The 23662-nt window shown below is 42.7% G+C and overlaps 1 protein-coding gene and 1 pseudogene across 6 annotated transcripts in view; one reads left to right on the forward strand and one right to left on the reverse strand.

Moving 5' to 3' along the window:
- Window positions 1–356: 356 nt before the first annotated feature.
- Window positions 357–9773, forward strand: LOC118941068 (adenylate cyclase type 10-like; annotated as a pseudogene).
- Window positions 9774–10164: 391 nt separating this feature from the next.
- Window positions 10165–23662, reverse strand: part of LOC110495804 (sodium-driven chloride bicarbonate exchanger) — a 46770-nt gene continuing 33272 nt past the window's right edge. For 2 of the 6 annotated variants that reach the window (XM_021571242.3, XM_036952254.2), the window contains 13 exons: window positions 22990–23164; window positions 22500–22633; window positions 20097–20342; window positions 18120–18225; window positions 16040–16201; window positions 15400–15513; window positions 15163–15324; window positions 14534–14785; window positions 14135–14377; window positions 13778–13900; window positions 13572–13639; window positions 13161–13274; window positions 10165–12364 (listed from right to left, as the gene is read on the reverse strand). In XM_021571242.3, the coding sequence (XP_021426917.3) occupies window positions 12304–12364; window positions 13161–13274; window positions 13572–13639; window positions 13778–13900; window positions 14135–14377; window positions 14534–14785; window positions 15163–15324; window positions 15400–15513; window positions 16040–16201; window positions 18120–18225; window positions 20097–20342; window positions 22500–22633; window positions 22990–23164 (1960 nt within the window). In that variant the 3' untranslated portion in view covers window positions 10165–12303. Of the gene's footprint in view, window positions 12365–12855; window positions 12895–13160; window positions 13275–13571; window positions 13640–13777; window positions 13901–14134; window positions 14378–14533; window positions 14786–15162; window positions 15514–16039; window positions 16202–18119; window positions 18226–20096; window positions 20343–22499; window positions 22634–22989; window positions 23165–23662 lie in introns of all 6 variants that reach the window. The other 4 variants (XM_090208083.1, XM_090208085.1, XM_036952253.2 and 1 more) reach the window with 3 other exon arrangements.

The following is a 23662-nucleotide window of genomic DNA, read 5'->3' on the forward strand; positions in this document are numbered from 1 at the left end:
CTGTTCATGGTGCTGAAAAAAACCCATCACAACATTCAACTGTTGTGCCAATGATAGTAGTTTATGTACTACTAGAGTTGGGAAACTGTGGTTTTGCGTCTCAAAGAAGCTCTGTCCATGTTCCTGAAACCGAAATGCATGGCATTCAAGTAACGTCGTTTTTAGTTATAAAAAAGTACTTATAATACCTACTTCTTTTTGAATTGGTGAACCAGAGTTTGTAGTGAACAGCTGAATTCTAGAACGTTCACGGAAAAAAACGACCATTCGGATTCGCTCAACGGAAAAACACGATCAAATAAAATAAAATGTATTTATATAGCCCTTCGTAATGATGCCCCTAAACTACAGCTAAAATGGGTTGGATAACGGGGGAGGGGGAGATAGAGAACTCGTATAAAATAAGCAAAATAGCTGCCCATGTACCTGGTCTTGTTGTCTACAGCACCCTCACTAACGAAATCCCCTACGCAGAGTTTCATGGAGTCCTTCTCTTCGTGGATGTATCAGACAAGCTCATCTCAGTAGCTAGCTACATTAGCTATCTCGCTAGCTAACATGAGCTGGAATCCCGTTTCGATCTACATTTAGAAGCTAGCTAGCTAACGTTTGCTAACCCACTAGCTAGAAGTCAACTAATCCATTTTGTATATTTTTTAGGCTTCACTAATCTGACTGAGAAATTCAGTTTGAGTAGCAAGAAAGGCAATGGAGCAGACGAGTTCACACGCACACTCAACAGCTACATTGGGGAAACAGTCAGTCGTAAATTAGCTGTGGTTTCATTAAGTTAAAGCAATACAATATCAATCTAACCTGATGTACCGTTAGTTAACTTAACTTAGACTAAGTTAGTCTAAAAAAAAATAATTACCAAGCAATGTTTGTTGCCTGTATTTCATATATCCTTGATGCTGGGGGAGATATTCTGAATTATGCAGGTAACAATAGGCTTCCCTCTCAGTTTTAAGACAAAGATTCACCATGATCACAATTCCTAGCTACAGTACTATTCTACTCCTCATGGCCAAACAAATTTTAATCACAGGCGATGCCATCTTGGCTCTAGTGACAGTGGAGAGGGTCCAGCTCAGTGAAGTAATCTCCCTGGTGGTCAAATGGAGCCTCAACATCTAGGACCAGTGTGGAGTCCGGGAGATGGAAGTGGGCTGTCAGCTGAAAGTTAAAATAGGTGCTTGTCTGAGTCTCATACAAGCCGAGAGACATGTTTGTGCTATAACACCAGGGCCTGTATTCACAAAGAGTGCAGATCTAGGATCAGTTCTTCCTTTAAAACCATAAGGAACACTTGCATTTCACTGCACCTGCAATAACATCTGCTAAATATGTGTATCAATACAATTTGATTTCATTTTGATTTGAATAAGGGGGACCTGATCCTAGATCAGTACTCTACGCTTTGTGAATTTGTGCCCTGATTATCCGGCTACACTTGAATTCATAGGCAACTAGAACCTCAAATATGATACCCTTAATCCTCTGCTGTCCCAAGGTATATCTGCTGGGAAGCTCTCCAAGGTGATCGTAGGAGACGAGATCAGTCAGTACTTTGTGGTGATTGGCCTAACGCCTGGGAACTATGTGAGATGTGAGAGGGACGACATTGCCATTGACCCCATAGAGAACGAGAGAGCCGTGAAGGTGTGTGTGTGTGGGGGGTGGGGGGGGGGGGGGGGGGTGGATGGATGGATAGATAGATGGATACAGCTATGACAAATGCAGTTTCAAGTAGGCGGGTGGTTGCTAGATGACTGTATGTAAATAGTGTCATACAATGCAGGTGAGATACATCAAGCGAGAGCCCAGTTTTTCTGTTGAGAAGTACCAGGATTCAATAGGAATGTCTGTAGAGCATGAAAAAGTGACAAGAGGTACAGTAAAGAGACTAGCTAGATATCATAGATATCAGCCTGTGATATTTCTACTTGCACGGTTATGTTGTAACATCCTAACCAGTCCTTTTTTTGGTCTACAGAGTGTGTGAGGAGAGCATCTCGACTGATGCCAAACGCCGAGAAAACTTTACGGAAGTATTGAGAAAACTTTACGGAAGTATGTCATGAAAAACGGTTTTGCAGAACGTAAGAACCTACCTACCCTGTTTTTCAAAATCAGAATCATGTATGTTTGAATGTATAAATGTAGGCTCTGTTTTCATGTCCACACTACTACTTACCTAGAATTAAGAAATGCATTGAGCAAACATTCTAATAAGCATGCTAGTATGGTCACTGGAACGTTGGCATGGTTTTCTATTCTGACCTCTCCTCCCTCATTAGATGACGACTAGCCTCTGGGGTACTGTCTGAGATGCGCCCGGCCACCATAGTGTTTGTCAACATGCTGTTCAAGGGAGGAGAAAGTGACCAGGAGCAGTGTACGACCATCCACCATGCCATTGGCATCAGTCAGCAAATAGTCAAGCACCACAGGAGGGTCAACAAAGTGTTCATGTTTGACAAGGTCAGTTAGTGTTTTATTCAAGGTGGAATCCTGGAGGTTTATTCACTAGGAACCAATTGAAAGCAAACAGGATGAAACTGGGAGGGACTAACCTGAACTTGTACAATAAGAAACACTTTGTTGCAAACCGTTTTGGTACGGTGTGATCTAATGAATACACCCCAGCTGTTACGCTCGTCATGGGAAGGCATGGACCAAAATGCAGCATGGTAAGTGTTCATGATTCTTTATTACTCAAAAACACTCTAACAAAATAACAAAGTGAAAAACGAACAGTTCTGTAAGGCAAATAAACTATACAGAAAACAACTACCCACAAAACACAGGTGGGGAAAAGGCTACCTAAGTATGATTCGAAATCAGAGACAACGATAGACAGCTGCCTCTGATTGGGAACCACACTCGGCCAAAAACAAAGAAATAGAAAACATAGAAATGAAGAAACTAGAATGCCCACCCTAGTCACACCCTGTCCTTACCAAAATAGAGAATAAAAGCCTCTCTATGGCCAGGGCGTGACACCAGCAGTTCTCTGTTCCCGGTGGCAATGAGAAAAACAACAAACACAATTAACAAGAATCAGAAACAATGGGGGCACTCACCAAGACTTTCTTCTTCAGTCAAACCCACTGTATGTTTTTAAATAACAAGGAATTTGTTGCAGGGCTGTACTTTCCTCTGTCTGTTTGGGCTCCCTGGGGACAAGCGGGAGGATGAGAGTGCCCACGCCTTACATGACCTTTTCCAGAAAGAGATCCGCAACCTCAAGTAAGGCCCGTTTCAGCCTAATATTCTAGGACCACATGCCTTTACTTTTTATCAAGCTACAGATGTAGGATTTTAATTTGATCACCCTGTTGCAGGACATGTTAAACTTGTAGTGTATTTGAGGTATAAAAAGGCTTCTGTGTAATTTCCACTTAGAAATTTCAGACTTGATTTTCCCTTATGAAAAATGTATCAACTCCTACAAAAAATGTCTATGAATTACAATCCACATAATAATTCACATTTACTGTTACTACAGGACTATTTTCCTGCTCTAGCAAACTGGCTCAAATTAAGATCCTACAGCTGTATTACACTTGAGTGCAATATGTGGTATAGTTAGTTAACAAAAGGTCCAATGTTGTCCAACAGGACAGTCTCTGTTGGAGTAACCACAGGTCCAGTGTTCTGTGGTGTAGTAGGACATCCAGTGAGGCATGAATACACAGGTACAATCCACCTTGACATCCTCTTGGACTCTCAGGTGGAACTGTGCTTTGCCACTGCCACCTTACTATAACTTGTTGTAGCCCAATTTTATATTATTTTAACTCGCATACTATTATGTTCAGATTTTGTATACGTTTTACCAGTTTAACCTACGAACTTTGAACTCTACCACTTTGTCCTTCGCTGTTAGTGATTGGTCGAGACTTGCTACTACTCAAAACTGCCTTCGTTTTATTTTAACGAGCTGCCCAAGAAAGCCATGAAGGGAGTCAAGAACACCGGAGTCCTATATCAGTTCATGACCAATAAACATCAGATGATCTGATGTGACCAACATCATTTATAGTCCATTAACTCATGACTCATACTCACTTTCATATCGAGCACTGTACTATTGTCATGTTAGATAATTAAGTGCATTGTTGTGGATTTCTTGTATTGAAATGCTACATAGTGAGACAAATTGCAATTGTAACAAGAACATACATACTTATTAAACAAAATCTCATCTCCAGAACTATTGGTAAAGCACCTATGTCCGTTGAGAGAGAGGAGAGATATCCTCTTTTGGGTGAGTTTTCTCAAGTATTGATGATTATGAATGACATGCATTCATCGTGGAAGATCACATTGATTTGAATGATATGTTGCGCTCAAATGCTTCCTAGGCCGAGAGAAAGAAATTGAAGTGTACTCCAGCATGCTAAAGGGCTTCTTGGAGGCAACAACAATGTTTTGATCTACGAGGGGCCTATCGGCTATGGCAAGTGCCGCCTTCTGGCTGAGGTGGTATGCAGAACAGCAAAGGATGGAGTCAGGTCAGTGCAGAACTGTAAGAGCTAAGCCGAGCGAGAGAGTGTCTTCCTCACCAAGATCCTAGACTCAAAGATGAGGCAGAACGTCTGCCTTCTCAATGATATCCTGTTAGTCAAGGTAGGTGAGATCTCTGAATAGCACAGACAAGGAAAACTTTCACTCTGTGCCAGTTACTTCCTCAAACAGGTCCACCGCTGCAGGGACTGCGACATCGTCCAGTTCATCTTCGGCCACAAGGCGGCTATAGGGAACAACCTCATCGAGATCCAACCGAGTTTGCTCAACATCCAAGAGTCTGGGGAGGCCCTGTTCCTGGGCCAAAATACACTGGGGCTCCCCAAGGGTGAGTGATGAGCCCACTGACCTCTCCGCTAGAGAAGCACACGCAAGCTGAGAAACACACACAAACACTCCCTGAGAGACAAACACAAACACTCATGCTTGCCCAAACACTTCACACACACGCTCATGCAGATTGATAATAGTGACGCTCTAACCAACTGATCTAAGTAACCATTGAGGTTTGATTTGATGTGTGCTGTTGGCGTTGTTCTCCTCTCCACCTCTCCGAGTCTATTCAACTGAACCAGGTCAGCACTTTGCTTCCCAACAGATAAGGTTTTATACTCTACCCCTGGTCCCAGATCAGCTGGCCAGTAATACAAGTGGGCTGATTTCATAACAAATGTATTTGTGTGTTTGCGTGCCTCAGTGAGGAGGACGAGTTCTTGTTGAACTAGATTCTACGGTAGATGAGTACAACACCACAGTGGACAGAACCAGGAAGTGTATGTGTGCCCCATGGTGCGCCACTGCACGGGCGTGGGCGACGTGCTCAAAACCTTTTATTACCTGCTAGAGACAGCCGCAGCCTCGGCCTACCTCTCCAACAACCTCAAGGTGTGTGTGTCCTTTGTGGTGGCATATTTCTGCTTTACCAAATGAGGAGAGTTACAAACTACACACCAGTCAGAGTTATACTTAAACTACATCTTTAATAATAATAAGCTTTGCAATAGCCTTTTTGACTTTCAATGATGCGCTATCTCTAATGAACCATTGAAAAGTACCACCAGAAAAGTACAAAGATGTTTTATAGCCAAGATACACCCATCTCAACTTACACTGACGAACCACAGATATTAGGAACAGTTCACAAAGATTAAGATTTGTATGAAAGATATCTATAAAACATAGCAGACAGTTGCTGCTGTGTCAACAGTTCTCATTGTAAAGACCAATGTCTGGCCCTCCTACTCCAAACTGGAACCTGTCTCACCCTGGTACGGTATAGCACGATAACATTACCTCATGTTATCTGGAATGCTCCTAGGCTTTATTACCCAAAGACATCGTAAATCTCCTCTGTCAGTGCTATCTCATAGAGGCTCATCCTTAGTGGAACACACACAATAGTAAACAGAATACCATTCTGTCGAATAAAACAACCATTCTAATGCGATACAAGCATTATAATATAATCTTACAAGCATTATAACATAATCTTGCAATTTTCCACGACACCTTTGCACTTTTTTCTGATCTGTTCACGCTCATACAGAAGTACTCTCTCTCTCTCTCTCACAGGCCCTATCCTATTTTAACAAAGCCAAGATCATACAGGATAATCTGAAAATGGGCAAGCCAGCCTTTAAGACTCCCGACCCGAAAGTCAAAGTGAAAATCAACAACTTTGAGAGAGCCTGTGTTTTCCGTCTCAGAGGGGAGGTAAGAGTTCACTGAAATGTTATTTATAATCTAAAAGGATAATAATGATTTGCATTTATACAAAATAGCGCTTTTCTCAAACTGAAGTGTACCGTTTATTGTACATTTAGGTAATGTACAACACAGGCCAAATCGAGGAGGCTGAGAGCATGTTTGCTAGCGCCCTACGGCTCCTGAACAGACGTCTCCCTACGAACCGCGTGGCCATGTCCCTGAAGTATGTCTGTGAGAAGATGAAGAGTCTGCTACAGATCCAAGAACGTTGACAGCCCTGGTTGTGTTCTATGTTCAACATGCCCCTATAAAGATTACAGTTTTTTTCGATTGCTAAACGACAGTGGGCACAACTGGAGTCACATGTGCAAAACTCTAACTACAGTCTGCACTACCAACAGTCACCTGAGCTAAACAGTTCACATCACCTGCAAAACTCATTCCAAGCAACACAACTCTTAACACATGGCTCAAAACACGCTCAGTGCAGCCAAACACTATGCACAACCCTCACTGAGATAACACACACTGTCACTCAGAACACACTGAGAGTAAAAACACTAGCATCAAACACCAATACAGAAAATACAAACTTTTCATCTTTACAGTTTGAACAATTTCAGTGACTTCATACAAAGTAATATTTTCTTCAAAGAAAATAGTGACATTCTTTCACATGATTTATTAAATTTTTTAGAACATGACAATTCTTTAAGGTAAATGAAAATTAGCAGTTTGCTTCAATAGTCTGTAGTAATTTACGGAATTACAGTAATGAGAAAAAAAAGGTAGAAACTAAAAGTACATACTGTAATTCGAACAAATAATTGAGGGGCTAATCCTGCCTCACTCTAGCATCAGGCCACAGGTTTTCTTCAACATCACATCTAATGTTTTCTCTTGCCATGCACCTGGGGAAGAACCTTCTGGAGTGCCTTATCCATCCCTGGCAGTCCTCGGGACTCGTGTCCTCACATCCGGCACGCATGGCTTCCAAAAGAGACATTTGGTCATGTGGGTGGTGACCAAGCACTTTCCACCTCCAGGCAGAGAAAAACTCCTCTATTGGGTTGAGGAAGGGTGAATATGCAGGCAGGTACAAAACCATAAATCTGTGATGTGCTGCAAACCAATCTGTGACAGCTGCAGAGTGGTGAAAAGCATGGTTATCGCAAACTATGACAAAAACTTGGGGGTTTCTTACTGGCTCCCCCTGTTCTGCTGGCACTAGCTGAGCATAGAGGTGTTCTAGGAAAGCTATAAGCCTTTCTGTGTTGTATGGGCCAATGAGTGGTGTGTTGAGAAGCAAACCATCATTGGCCATTGCAGCACACATGGTGATATTTCCCCCCCTTTGGCCTGGAACCTCCACAGTGGCCCTTTGACCTGTAACATTCCTTCCTCTGCGCCGTGTTTTGGCAAGGTTAAATCCAGCTTCATCGATAAATACAAATGAATGTGGTCTTTCCAGTGCTTCCACCTCCATTACTCTCTGAAAAACAGTAAGTGCACAGTTTTACTGTAGAAATGCTAGTGTTTTTTTTTTACTGTAAATGTTTTGTATAGCTGTGTACGTAACCTCAGACGTCTTACCTGGACATATTGGTATCTTTGCTCTTTTACCCGTTCACTGTTTCTCTCGAACGGTACAGTGTATAACTGTTTCATTGTAACTTGGTGTTTCTTTAGGACTCGAGCAATAGTTGTTGTGCTGACAGAATTAACATTTTCAAATATATCATTATCAGCCAGCACTCTATCTTGAATCTCCCGCAGTTTTATTGCATTGTTGACAACAATGAGAGACCATGGTTCACGACATGGTCTATAAGTGTAGCCCTTATTTAATCTGAAATAACAGCTCTTTGTCTTCTTTGTCTTCCTCCACACATCCGCCCTCTCCCTGCCACCCTTCTCCCTCCACGAACCCATCTTCCTTGTTCCATTTCCAAAATGAGTCTTTCTGAGCTCTACCTATATATACTGTAATATGTGTGTGTGTTCACTAACAAGTCTAAAACAAGACACCTGCTTAGCCTTTCAGCTGAAATTGCAATCAGCAGTGTTTGAAAGGCTCAAGGCTGAAATCTATTCCGTTTTGAATGTGTGGTTCACAGTTTTGACAGCAGTGTGTTAGCATTTGAACAAAGTGCTGTAAATCCACAGTGTTGTGCAGGTTGTGGTTAAAGTCATGGGATAAGTGTGTAGAGTTTTGAAAACTGTGTTCAAGCAATGAAAAACGAACTAGAGTTTGGTCCGCATGAACTGTTGCTGTGCAGACTGTAGTTAGAGTTTTGCACATGTGACTCCAGTTGTGTCCACTGTCGTTTAGCAATCGAAAAAAACTGTAAACAAATTAATATATATAGATATTTTATATATTGCAAGCACTTTAATATCAACTATTTTCCATTTATTGACGACAAAACATACCACAACCGACAATTTCATCATTTATCTGCATTCAACAGTAAAAAGCTTTATAAAAATAAACTCTAGCACAGTGGTGATGGAGGCGCTCCACAAGCAATTGAATGGATCTTACAATCGTGTGCATGCGCCGCTTTTTAAAGGTTTTGTTGTTTAGGTGTTATTGTTGTTGTCATGTCCAAAGAGAGAAGAAGCTGTTTTTCCTCCACGAGCAGATCTGCTGTCTGTCGTACATGTGACAGATTGGCTGCATGAGGAGAGCATCGCTGGCCATCACTATGGAGATGAACTCAGCCCAGAAGAGTGCAGAGGAGAACAAGGTGCTTGTTTACTCTGCTTCTCTGTTTTTTACAGAAAAACAGGGAAAATGGGTTTGGTCGGTCAGTGGAAATCTCAAACACCGCAGAACAATGTTTTTGTTGTTGAGCGGATGGTCGGGGGACCGGAAACATACAGTAATTACAAATAATTTGTAGACTGAAAAATGACCCGGGAATTGAACCGACATTCCAAGCTCCATGCTCTACTAACTGAACTACAGAGGACCACTACCATAGGCTGGGTCTCATGGTGTGTGTTCCAGGCTTTGCCTTCCATCCGTTTGAGGAGTGCTACACCTTTGCGGAGGAGTCCCAGTCAGACCCTAACCTGGTGGCCGACAAGAGTCTAATGATGAACCTCTACTTTGCTCTGGCTCTGTGGTGAGTGGACTGATAGAAATGTTATGGATAGAGCCCACATGATTATTTTCTGTACATGCCAGAGAGGCATTTCTGTTCTACATAACATATTTCTAGCTGAACTTTCTACAATGTTGTGCATTTCAAAATGCAGCCCGAAGCTATACTCTAGTCCACCCTGCTCTGTGTGTGTGTGTGTGTGTGTGTGTGTGTGTCGTTCGGCCTAGGTATGCCCGTCTGTCTGAGTGGGAGAAGGCCTGTTTCTTCTACACCAAGGCCTGTGGAGTGACCCGACAGGTTCCCTCATCCATCCACGGCGTGGTCATGTTCCTGGAGTGTCGTGTGCTGCTGTTCAGAAAGGCCCTGGTGGAGCACAACCAACACATCAAAGCCATCTACCAGAGAACACAGAAGGTAGCCTAGCGGTTAAGAGCGTTGGGCCAAAAAACGAAAGGTTGCTGGTTTGAATCCCTGGGTCAACTAGTTGAAAAATCTGCCGATGTGCCCTTGATCAAAGCACTTAACACTAATCGCTCTGGTACATCCCAGTGGGTGCGGGTGAGATATGGGCTGACAACTCCAGCCTGTACCTCGCCCCAAAGGCAGAGGACACCCAGCTCCTCAAAGGCCAAGGATAGGGGCCCGGTTCCTTTGAGACTGTAGATGAGGCAAGTTATTGGAGCAGATTTAAAGGAGGTAATGTCATTGGCGATTTGGTTTCGAACTGTGATGTGTTAGCGGTTAATGAGTGTTGGTATCATTTCATCTCGAACAGAAGTGGATGGCCAAGATATGAACGTTCACCAAATGAAAGGATGCTTGAGTCACTTTATTGTTTCGTACATTTCTCTTTCTCTCGTATAACAAATCACATTTATAATAGAACAACAAATATCTGAATTGATCATTTTACACAGATGAGTCGATAAATTCTGAAACATAAACTTGTCTTCTCAGCTATCAATACTACATTTTAAGGCAGATTTCTACAAGTGGCCAAAATTTGATATTGACCCATTATTATTTCTTTAATAAGTAAAGTCCATCACAACACAGTACAATGGGAGAGACGTCGACAACATAAAAACCACAAGTTTTCACTTACCCCAATTCAAAGTTTTTAGAAACATATTAGTAACACTTTAAACATGAATAAAATATACTATGTATAGTACATCGTTAAGAGTCTTCACTTTATTACATTTTGCCCTTTCTCACAAAGCTATTATTGCATTTCTATCAATTAACCACAACAGCCTGTAGAAAGACACAGCTAAGTTTGATTCACCTCGGTGCAGGTGTTTAAATACAGTTACTGGTAGTTCAGAATCAGAACACAACATCACTTTGTAGGTGTCAAACAAACTGGAATGCACGAGAAGATATCACATAACGTACCGACAGGGTGACTGGAACAGTATGCCGGTAAAACACATTTGTATGCCCGTGGAACACACATGTACACGTACTGTGCCTTCAGAAAGTATTCACACCCCTTGACTTTTTCCACATTTTGTGTTACAAAGTGGGATTAAAATTGATTTAATTGTTAAAAAAAAAAAAAAAAATGGTCAAAGGGCTATGCAAAATACTCTGTCAAATTGGAATAAAATTCTAACATCTGTAAAAATTAAGAAAAAAAAACAGGAATATATCTTTATTAGATAAGTATTCGACTCCCTGAGTCAATACATTTGAGCTTTTCATTTGAATTCATTTGTTAATTTCAAAAAACATAATTCCACTTTGACATTATGGGGTATTGTGTGTAGGCCAGTGACCTTAAAAAAAAATGTTTATTCATATTGAATTCAGGCTGTAACAACAGAATGTGGGGAAAGTCAAGCGGTGTGAATACTTTCTGAAGACTCTGTATCTCTACACGGTCATCTAAAGACTTTCAGAGACAATTTGATCGTTAAAACCAGAGATCCTATAAATTACTACAAGATGTTCTTTGTTAGTCTATGGTTAAAACCCTATAGGAATCACATTCCCAATAGGTATAGAATGGCAGGGCTATGCTGCTATGCTAACTGGAATGTAATGGTCCCCAATGCCTGAAATATAACACTGACACTGTAATGGAGAAAAATACTATCAACAAATCTTCAGGAAAATGTCAGCGAAAATTTTACAAATGAGCTTTCAAAAAAAAAATGGTACATTTAACACTTTAATTTGATACATATACAGTATACTGTTTTCGTATCGTTAAGTGCACAGACCCGATAGTGATGTCAAATTACAAAACAAAACACACATTGCTTATTCCATGAAAAAGATTTTCATTGTATATTGTAATATATATATATTTTTTAAGGATTACTATGTTGAAAAAATAGAAAAAAAACATACAAAATACAAACGATTCCGTTAAAAAGTAAAGTTTCTTTAAAAACCATTTGGTTGACACAGATGTAGGATCTTAATTTGATCACCCTGTTGCAGAAATACTTGTAAAACATGTAGTGTATTTACGGTTTAAAAAGGCTTCTGAAGTTTTGTAATTTTCACCAAAAAATTTCAGACTTGATTTTACCTTATGAAAATATGTTCAGCCCTTACAAAAATGTCCATTAATTATAATCCACACATTTCATGTTACTTCAGGATTAATTTTCCTACTGTACAAAACTTTCTCAAATTAAGATCCTACATATGTAATAAATTGGCCCACGGGTAGATACACATAATAATATGAATTCCTTGCTTCCTCTGTTGCTGGTATCACCATACATTGACATACATAGAAAATAATCACAGTTAATGTTTGTTGGTTCCTCCATAGGGTAACACTGTTTCTAAAAGATTTACATGAGTTGCACACACACACACACACACACACAGTCTTACATGACGAGAACGCATGGTGCAGCACAGTTCAGAGGTGGTCGAGTGTGGCACGTCAGATGAGTTATTTTCCGCAGAGCGGTGACGAAGCCGGTATGGATCACAAACTCGTCTCCCTGTCCAACTTTGAGTCCTTCCTCTTATGTCCTCTCTCGCAACCGCTGGAAAATAAAAGGCTACGTGTCACAAACAGCATTAGAGGAGACACATTATGTATTGGAGCCCTGCATGGCAGAAGTGTCACGCAATCCATTGACTTGGGGTGATATTACCACGATGCATAACCACCCTAAACATGCAGTTGTCCAGAGGCAAACCACACCAGAGCATGCTGCGTGTGTGCGTGCAGTGCGTGCCTCCACCATACGCATGCATTCACATTCCCCAAACCAGTGAGCATGAAACATTCAAAACAAACAGACACCGTGGGACATTTGTTTACAACTGAGTGCCAGGTTTGAGTTGGTGTTTTTTTAACTTTGGATCTTTATGGGTCAAGAGATAACAGGTCGCTCCAGGGTACTTAAGACTGAAGTCCCACATTCAAACTACAGGCACGCGTGCACGACAAAAGACCATCACGTTCATATTGTCACCTCCACATCATACAAGATACGTAACACCATGCCACGGAGGATTGGGAGCCACTTGCCTTTGGGATAATGAGCTTCTGAGAGGTTAGGAAGGGGAGCTTATGATGGGAATGGAATGAGAAAGGATAGAAGTTAATGACCATCTATATCTCTACTGCGAAGGGCGGGACAAAATCCATCTTTTGATGTGTACATTAATATCCACATGAAATATGTTTTGCAGTATTCACACCATGAACAATTGGAAAACAGGAAAGTAGTTGATTGGACAGGTAAATGGCTTACGGCTAATATATAGGTCCAATAAATAGATTAAATGACATTTTTGGTGAAACGTTTATATTGATTGGTGGACATTCCAAACCTTTTGGAGCTTAGGTCCTTCTTGGCGCTGTCACTGGGACTAATACTGTTCCACACGTTCCCGAAGGAGCCTTTGGACATCTCGTCGGAAATGTTCACCGTCGCGGGATCGCTCCTACAGGACACAAAAAACCAAGGGTGCTCTGTCAGTCGCTGCATGTTCTCATGGTCAAGACATCCTCTGAAATGTGTTGATGATTATAGGCCCCGATCTTGAATTAGCTGTAATCGTGGTTTCTGTTGCTGCCACTAAAAAAAAGGTGTGGTTGTGCCGCGGTATTGGCAGAACAATTGACAAAACTCATGCGCAACATGGCCCTCTACAGTTAGTCACCAAAACCTGTACCAGGTTTTTTTTTAAACTAACCTTTTAGTGCCCACAGTCTCTGGATGTTTTGTTAGTTGGACTTACTTGTAATTTCCTTCCAGTGGCAAATTGACTATCCCCTCCTCCTCCTCCACTATAATACTGGGCTCCTCCTGGAGAGAAAGAAATGAAGAAAGTGACTGTTAAAATCACACACTATTGCACCACAAGCCCAGATGACTGATAGAGTCATAATGTGCCAACATATCTGTATGTCTTCAAGATGTTTAAGAGCGCCAAGTACTGTATACCTCTTCTTCTCCTTCCTCTAGTTTCTTCTTCTTCCACTCAGGCATCAGGTCGTCCAGCCAGCTCAGCTCCTTCTTGGTGAACATGAAGTCCAGAAGCTTACGGATGAACACCAGAGCCAACACCTAGAGAAGAGAAGCAATTCTCCTCACATTCTCCTCCCGTCAACTAAGTGTTGTGAATGACATCGACACGTGCTGTACCTACTGTACGTAAAGCTGAAGGTGAATACCGAATTAAATATAAAAGTTGAATAAATGCTAACTTACAGACATGACATCTCTCTCTCATGCACGCACACAGACCCCCCCCCCCCCCCCCCCCCCCAGCAACACGCCCACCCTACACACACACGTTACCATCATGGGGAAGACGATGGCATAATTTGAGGTCTTGATGACCCACAGCAGGACCAGGCAGCTGAGCTGGATGATGGTGAAGAGGTGGACCTTCCTCAGGGGGACGTGTCTCAGGTAGATGAAGTCTGGCTGGTGCTTGGCCGGCATGCCAAACAGCTTGAGACGGTCAAAGAACTGGATACCTCTCAGTGAGGACGCTCCCATGTACAAGAACACTCCATACAGTACGGGCATGGGGATAAACTGGAAAGAGACAGGCAGCGCTCCATTTAGTCTTCAACAGTTATGTATGCGTGGGACCATGCTCATGCACTTGTGTGCGTGACTGCTAAAGTGTTAGTGTGTGTGTTGTAATTGATCTCGTGTAGATCTGAGGTCTTGACCTCGGACCTCCCTCACCTTGAGGACAGAGGTCATGAAGACGGAGCAGCCCATGAGCAGGAAGATCATGAGGCCGGTGAAGCGCTGCTCTCTGATCCCCAGGAACTTGGGCTGTTCCCCGGGGGCCGAGCACTCTGACTCCAGCTTCAGGCTGTTGACGTGGGAGATGGAGAGCACGGTGGCCGCCACGAACCAGGGCAGGCCCATCACAGAACACACCCCTAGCATCACCCCCACCACAAACAGGTCCAGGTGGTAGCCACAGCCCTTCTGTTGATGGGAACCAGAGATATGGGGTTATGGCATCCACACAGCAGAGATGCAGGCAGTATACATAGTCTACAATACATGAACAATAAGGAGATATACTGTTCAGATCTTTGGTTATGGAGAAATGAGGAACAGTATGCAAAGCTTTAGTTTACCATGGCAGCCATAGCAAAATGGGACAGAAATTAAACATTCCCCAAAACATGTTTGGTCAAAACCCAAAAATAGAAATCAGCTTTTAGGGCTTTGACTGTTAATTATATTGTAATAATGATCTGTTACATTTTCAATTTCACACTTTAGCTGTGATCATTTCTTTTTACCATCATACAGCACTAAAAGCTGACAGTAGAATGGCTTGAATTGGCAGCCATCACCTTCAGTTTGTGCTCCTTCCTGTTGATGATAACAGCCGTGATCTGTTGGTCCATGAAGATGAGGATGGTGCAGAGCAGCGCAGGGAGGACTGCGATTATGGTGGTCCACCACGGGTTGCGTCCTATTGGGTTCACGATCCAACCACGGTCGTCTCTGGTTGGCTGTGGGAGGGAGTGAACATGATCATGATCCGTGTGTGTGTGCGCACGTGTGTGTGTGTGTGTGTGTGTACACACCTTGAACTTGTCGGGGACCTGCAGTTTGGGTGAGGGGATTCCTAGGGCGTAGTCCACTAAGACCATGGTGAGGATGGTGATGAAAACAGCAAAGTCACTGATCTGGGCCCTCACCTGAAGAGCAAGAGGAACTCACAGTCAATCTAGGAACTGAGCTTATGGCGAATCTCTGAGTGCTCAGTGTCATTTGAATACAAGTGAAGGGTCTGCACCATCTTCACTTGTCTGCTTGGCGGCACGGTGTCTCACATCCATCTTGTTCAGGTCGTTGTTGTAAAAGACAATGTGTTCTCAATGACTTACCTGGTTAAATAAAGGCAATTCATCCTAATAATAATAAAGTGCAATAAGTGTAGGATCTCAGATGCCACAAGGGGGCATCAGTATACCGGAAAATCCATTCTTACTCCTGCAGCACACAACAGCACTCATTGCCATATGATTGAAACAGAATGGGTAGATGATCATATTTTTTCACACAATGAGGCACCTGTAGGCGGTTGAACACTGATACATCCACCAAAGTCTGAGCGATTAAGGGACAAGCATCAATCAATCAAATATCATTGAAATCCCTGCACATGTGGCTACCGGTCCACATTCCTTGCACTCAGGAAACCTGAGGTGTAGATGGACGTGCCTTGGTGGGGAAGTAGCGGCTGGTCTTGAACTCCTTGAGGAAAGCGGACATGAAGACAGTGGAGAAGAAGAGGACCACGGACCAGAAGAGGACGTCAGGAATGTAGGGTCCGTGGGGGCCACAGGCGCTGCCCTCAAACTCCCCCCGGAACACATAGCACTCCTACAACAGGAAGATACAGAGAGAGACCTGAGTGGAACCCCATACCCTATATATTTCCTATGAAGTTAAACAGGATAGACTGGCCATCTTGCCTACTACATACTAAAGCTACCTACTGTATACTAACAGTACTACATACGATTTAGAACGTGCTGTTTAGTAAAAATCTAGGCTATTCAGTAGGCAACAAATATCAACATACTACTCATCCATACTGAGAAGGCGTCATCTAATGCACAATCACACTTGTTCCCCACTATTTGTTTATGTTTGAATTATTTGTTTGAAGAGCGCCTATTCTGATTATCAGCTGTTGTCAAACACACGTGGGTGTGAAAAGACGATTATCTTCCTCAATAGTGTTGCAGCAAATTCTGTGCACCGAACAGAGTATGACATCCTGGCATTTAAAGCATACACATTTTTTTTGTTGTTACATTTCACATACAATAAAACTTTATTTTTTGGCATACCCAAAAAGCCTACTATTTAGAAAGCAAGTATGGGTATTTGGACACAGCCACTGTAAGGCATGAGTTACCTAGATAGGAAAGATAATAAGACCCAGTCGAAGTTAGCCTGGTCCCAGATCTGTTTGCAGATCGCCAACTCTTACTGTATGGTTGCCACAACCATAGGCTTCACACACTTAACAGATCTGGAACCAGGCTATTTGAAAATTGGCACACTCAATGTTAGGTCAAATGTCTGTACATGTAATCTGTGGTACACTACCACTGACATTTCATAGGCTCCACTATAAATATATTTCATGTCCTCTATGCACTGATTTGGACAGAATCAAAGGGCATGAGTGACTGGCCAATGCTGAACCATGTCTGTGTGAACCCAGTCATTCATACATGCACGCATGCACTTTGGATTGCAGTCACATAGTGTGAGTGTGTGTGTTCGTGCGTGCATGTGTGTGTGCATGTGTGCATATGCGTGACTGGCTTCATGCAGGTGTGCATACATTATGTGCATGCATCTGTGTGTGTGTGTGTGTGTGCATACGTGGGAGTGAGATTGACACACTGAGCCTTCAGAAGTGTGACAGAGTCACAGTGAATACTAAAAGAACACTCTATGGTGACTGTGCGTGGTTAAATCCTGTTGAATTCCTGCCTGCATGTCTTTAATCCTGTCACACTGTTCTGTTCCCTCTGGGGAAACACATTGTACCACCAAGAGACAATGTCTATCCCTATAGCCTCACAGCCCTCTCCAGGGGGTGGCTATTTCACCATGAAAAACACACTATATTTATACAATATAATATTTGTCGCAATTTGCTGATGAGCGATATTTTAGAAGTAATCGAGTAAGGAGTGTTAGTTACATTGTTTTATTTATGTTACCTTTATTTAACTAGGCAAGTCAGTTAAGAACAAATTCTTATGTACAATGACGGCCTACCGAAAGGCAAAAGGCCTCCTGCGGGGACAGGGGGCTGGGATTAAAAATAAAACATTTAATAAAGATATAGGACAAAACACACTCAGAGAAAAACACAAAACACACACAAGAGAAACACCACAACACTGCATAGAGACCTAGGTCAACAACATAGCATGGCAGCAACACATGGCAACACAGCATGGTAGCAACACAACACGACGACAACATGGTAGCAACACAGCATGGTACAAACATTAATGGGCACAGACAACAGCACAAAGGGCAAGAAGGTAGAGACAACAATCATGTCTCAATTTTACTTCAGGGGGTGGTTATTGGTCAATAGTACCCCGTAGTGCCTGACCCTGCACTATAATACTACTGACCTCTAGATGTTCATGTGATGATTGCACAGTGCGGCTGGTGCTCCGCTACAGAAGGAGGTAGTCCTTACAGAGCATGGCTTCATCCCCCTGAACCCAAGATCAGGGCTTTTAGGCTTCAAACCCCTCTTTACCTTGACCTCCATGCTGGTCCAGTTGACCTCTGATGCAGTGATGTTCCTGTCCTCCCAGTACCTCAGAGTGGAGTTGCTGGGATCCTTTGGCTCCACACACGCACACCTGCCAGAGCACAACACACATATGCATAGGTACACACACACACACACACAAGCCCGCAGACACACACATGCACAAGTACACACACACGTGCACAAGTAAACACACACACACACACTCGTCATGTTCCAGCCTTAGTCTAAACATGTCAACACATCTGTGTCCTCTACTATTTGAGTTGTTCCACCTCAAAAAAGCACAAGAAAGAGGATTTGGATTGTTCTGAAATCCTTTCTGTAGTTAGAAACGGATAAGATTAGTGTTCCTGAAATATTATTTTGTTGAAATATAATTCGATTTCTGAGAAATTAAAGGATTGCACCCAAATTGGCCATTTTAATTTTTATGATTTATATGAGCAAAAGCAATTGGTTGTCTACCTAAAGTAGCAAAGAAAATGTTGTGATCCATTTAATAAACACAAGAGACCAGTAAAATGGATAAAAGGGTGTGGTGTCAGTAGCAGGAACAGCTCCATCTAGTGGGCAACATTTGGTCCCTTCACACTAATTTATGATACAGAATAGAAGTGACTTCAATGGCTAATTTCTCTGAACGGGGGGGGGGGGAAACATCACCAGATTCACAGGGAATATATTACAAAAGACGAAGAAGCAATACTCCAAGCAGCAGCTCCGTACTACGTGCCAGACATAGAGAACTGATACTGTATACTGGTTGTTGGGGTGGGTTTGGTGTGAGATGTAGGGGTTCAGTGGGTGGCTTTCATTGGATTCCTCAAGTCTTACTCATTGTTATGAAGAATTATGGTCCAAATCGGATGTTAGTTCCTATATTTGTTTAAGATTATATGAATCCTATAAATTAAAACAGCCAATTTGTGTGACATCAATTTAATTTCTCAGAGATCAAATTATATTTCAACAAAATAATGTTTCAGGAATCCTAATCTTATCTGTTTCTAACTACAGAAGCAATTTCAGAGCAACCTGACATGGCTTGACGAAATGTCATGGAATGACCCATAAGGATTCATCTCGATGACTTCACCAATGTATGGAAAACATTAACTTGACCGTACATTACATTGACTTGGAACGATTACATAATGTATTCATGTACGTCCCTGGGTTTACACATGGGATTATTCAGCATACTGCAATAATCTTGGAGCATTACCGAAAAACTGGATAAACTGCCCATGTTGCCCATCTGTGCTTTGATGATGTAGCTAGCTAACACTAAAACTATGTGTACAGCACTCTGGTATACTGTCTGTGTTGTGGCCCCAAAAAACTGTTTTCCACCTGCAGTATTGTAAGTGGAGTACTACTTACATTTAAGAATGCTACTTAAACAAAGAGGTCAAATTTACTCCTATCACTACTAGTTCCACTGAAGAGTAGCGGTAGTTAGTGGAGTACTGGTTCCATTAATGAGTACACTCTTAGAAAAAAGGGTTTCAAAAGGGTTCTTTGGCTGTCCCCATTTGAGACCAGAACACAGACAGTATACCAGAGTCCTGTACACATCGTTTTAGTGTTAGCTAGCTACATCATCAAAGCACTCTGTGGGAAGGGTTATACATGGAACCCAAAATAGTTCTAGCTGGAAACAACAGGGTTCAACCTGGAACCAAAAAGGGTTCTTCAATAGGTTCTTTGGGGACACCCGAAGAACCCTTTTAGGTTCTAGATAGCACCTTTTTTTCTAAGAGTATACTACAGGTTAAGATTACTAGTTTAATTTATTGGCAGTTAAAGGAGTACTACTTCCCCCTATGAGTACTACAGTTAAGTTTACTAGTTGCACTTAAAAGTACTGGTAGTTAGAGGAATAACAGTTCCACTTATGACTATTTGATCCACTTACGAGTATTAGTTCCACTAACTAATACTATTTCCATGACTTACGAGTACTGGGTGAGTTTCTGCAGGTTGTTGTTCATGTTGATGGGGTAGTGTTCCCCCAGGTGGATGAGTTTCTCCAGGGCCTCGTAGATGAAGATGATGCAGATGAGAGAGGCGAAGGCCTCCTCTGTGAAGCGGGTGATGTAACAGACCAGGGAGCTAGCGTCTGTAGCCACCAGGACCAGGCAGAGGAACGCCGTCCACAGGCCGATACAGGCCCTCAGGGAGAGGTAGGACAGGTCATAGTCCCTGTGGACAAAAACACACACACACACACACGCATGCGCACACACACAATAAGTGACTGCGATGCTAAGTGCGAGCGTGCATGAATGACTTGTTTCAGAGAGACATGATTCAGCATGAGCCAGTCACTCATGCACGCACTTTGATTCTGTCCAAATCTTTGCATAGTGGAAATGGAGTCACTAACATTAAATATATTTATAGTGGAGCCGTCAATATGTCAGTGGTACAGTACCACAGACATTGTACTTAACATTATCTGACAATACATTTCCAATTAGCCTGGTCACAGATCTGTTCGCATATACAGTATACAGTTGAAGTCAGAAGTTGACATACACTTAAGCCAAATAGATTTAAACTCAGTTTTTCACAATTCCTGACATTGAATCAGAGTAAAATTCCCTGTGTTAGGTCAGTTAAGATCATTACCTATTTGAGTATTTGATAGCATTGCCTTTAAATCATTTAACTTGGGTCAAATGTTTTAGGTAGCCTTCCACAAGCTTCCCACAATAAGTTGGGTGAATTTTGGCCCATTCCTCCTGACAGAGCTGGTGTAACTGAGTCAGGAGTCTAGGCCTCCTTGCTCACACACGCTTTTTCAGTTCTGTCCAAAAAAATTATATAGGACTGAGAACAGGGCTTTCTGATGGTCCCTCCAATACCTTGACTTTGTTGTCCTTAAGCCATTTTGCCACAACTTTGGAAGTATGCTTGGGGTCATTGTCCATTTGGAAGACCCATTTGCGACCAAGCTTTAACGTCCTGATTTATGTCTTGAGATGTTGCTTCAATATATCCACATAATTTTCCTTCCTCATGAAGCCATCTATTTTGTGAAGTGTACCAGTCCCTCCTGCAGCAGAGCACCCCCACAACATGATGATGCCACCCCCGTGCTTCACAGTTGGGATAGTGTTCTTCGGCTTGTAAGCCTCCCACTTTTTCCTCCAAACATAACAATGGTCATTATGGCCAAACAGTTCCATTTTCGTTTCATCAGACCAGAGGACATTTCTACAAAAAGTATGACATTTGTCCCCATGTGCAGTTGAAAACCGTATTCTGGCTTTTTTTATGGCGGTTTTGGAGCAGTGGCTTCTTCCTTGCTGAGCGGCGTTTCAGGTTAGGTCGATATAGGACTCGTTTTACTGTGGATATAGATACTTTTGTGCCTGTTTCCTCCAGCATCTTCACAAGGTCCTTTGCTGTTGTTCTGGGATTGATTTGCACTTTTCGCACCAAAGAACGTTCATGTCTAGGAAACAGAACGCGTCTCCTTCCTGAGCGGTATGATGGCTGCGTGGCCCCAGGGTGTTTATACTTGCATACTATTGTTTGTACAGATGAACGTGGTACCTTCAGGCGTTTGGAAATTGCTCCCAAGGATGAACCAGACTTGTGGAGGTCTACAATTGTTTTTCTGAGGTCTTGGCTGATTTCTTTTGATTTTCCCATGATGTCAAGCAAAGAGGCACTGAGTTTGAAGGTAGGCCTTGAAATACCTCCACAGGTACACCTCCAATTGACTCAAATTATGTCAATTAGCCTATCAGAAGCTTCTAAAGCCATGACATCATTTTCTGGAATTTTCCAAGATGTTTAAAGGCACAGTCAAATTAGTGTACGTAAACTTCTGACCCACTGGAATTGTGATACAGTGAATTATAAGTGAAATAATCTGTCTGTAAACAATTGTTCTTAAAATGAGTTGTGTCATGCACAAAGTAGATGTCCTAACCGACTTGCCAAAACTATAGTTTGTTTTCAAGAAATTTGTGGAGTGGTTGAAAAACGAGTTTTAATGACTCCAACCTAAGTGTAAGTAAACCTCCGACTTCAACTGTAGCCATGGTTATAGTCCCTGTGGACACACATACACGTGTAACTGGTGGGATGCGAACCCTCATCTCCCACTCGGAAGACCAACGTATTAACTATTAGACCAAAATGACATTTCTTCTTGGGCCGAGGTTGTCACCGATTTTCACACGAGCGACACACACACGGACACACACGGACACACACAGACAGCCTTAGAAAAACCTATATACTTAAAGTCTTCCTGAATGCCAGGAACAATGTACTGTAGCCATGTCACAGTGATGAGAGCACCTAAGACAACGTGACAACGTATCTGAAGTGGGGCAAACTCACTTGCAGAATTTGAAGAGAATCTTCTCAAACACTAGAACAGGGCCTGTGCTGCCTAGGATGGTGAGAGGCTGCCCAGCGAACAGGGAGTAGGCTATCCCCGTCATGGAGGCTCCGAACAGGGACTCAATTGCACTCTGGCCAAAAGGGGAAGTGACAGTAATGGGTTAATGGACGGCAAGTTACATAGCGCTTTCATAATAACTACACTGTCTGTGCAGTCTTTATTTGTTGAAGATGGTTATCTACTAGGGGATACGGCAACCAAAACCTAGCTATTCGTTTAGTTCTGCTTCATCGGGACACCATCGTTGCTTACCTAACGTGTGAATATAAAAGTGCTTTATTGTTGTGCATAACTCCATCAGAAATCCCGACGAACACATGAAGTAAGGCCTTCAGAAAGCCAGACTGTTCTCCTGCCGTTCGTGACAACATGTTGTTAACGCAGCAAAGCCAACGCGTGTCATGTGGTATGAGCGGTGTGTCTTACTATGCGTCCCTCGGTGGCTTCCCCCAGCAGTCCGCCGAAGGTGATGACAGGAGACATGCAGGCACAGTAGAGGAAAAGGAAGGAGGCCAGACACTGCAGGCTCAAAGCGTCCGTGTAGTCAGACAGGTAGTGGGGCGCCTTGCGCTTGATGTCCATGAAGAACCCTCCAAAGAACCTGGAAATCACACACACATTAGCGCATGTACACGAGCACACACACACACACCACCTTAGTGAACCAACATCAATTACCATATGAAGTAAAAGGAGTCAAATGTGTTCCCTTTCATTTTTCAGTTTCAAGTAAAAAGTATGCACCATAGTGTGTTTTTAAATGTTTTTTCTTCCCCCCACAGGCCACACACAAGGAGGCGAGAGGAAACATTCTGATGGTAGAGGAAGCACATGGCGACCTAGCCAGAGGCGGTTGCCGGGGTAACGGGGGGGGGGGGGGGGGCGTGACTTTGAGTGGTTTTTCAACCGTGCGGGGATGGATGCTACGCTGTGGCCCTCCGGGAGATCATGGCTCATAGCAGAACTGGGCTGCAGGCCAATCTACTTTACACGTCAGGATGAGTTCCTCAGAGACCTACTGTAGCAGGGAGCATCCCTTACAACTACATCACTTCAAAACCCACGACATACAGTATCCACTTACTACAGCTGCACATAG

Source organism: Oncorhynchus mykiss, chromosome 18 (assembly GCF_057628025.1).
Source record: "Oncorhynchus mykiss isolate SJ-2025 chromosome 18, ASM5762802v1, whole genome shotgun sequence".
Lineage (NCBI taxonomy): Eukaryota > Metazoa > Chordata > Actinopteri > Salmoniformes > Salmonidae > Oncorhynchus > Oncorhynchus mykiss.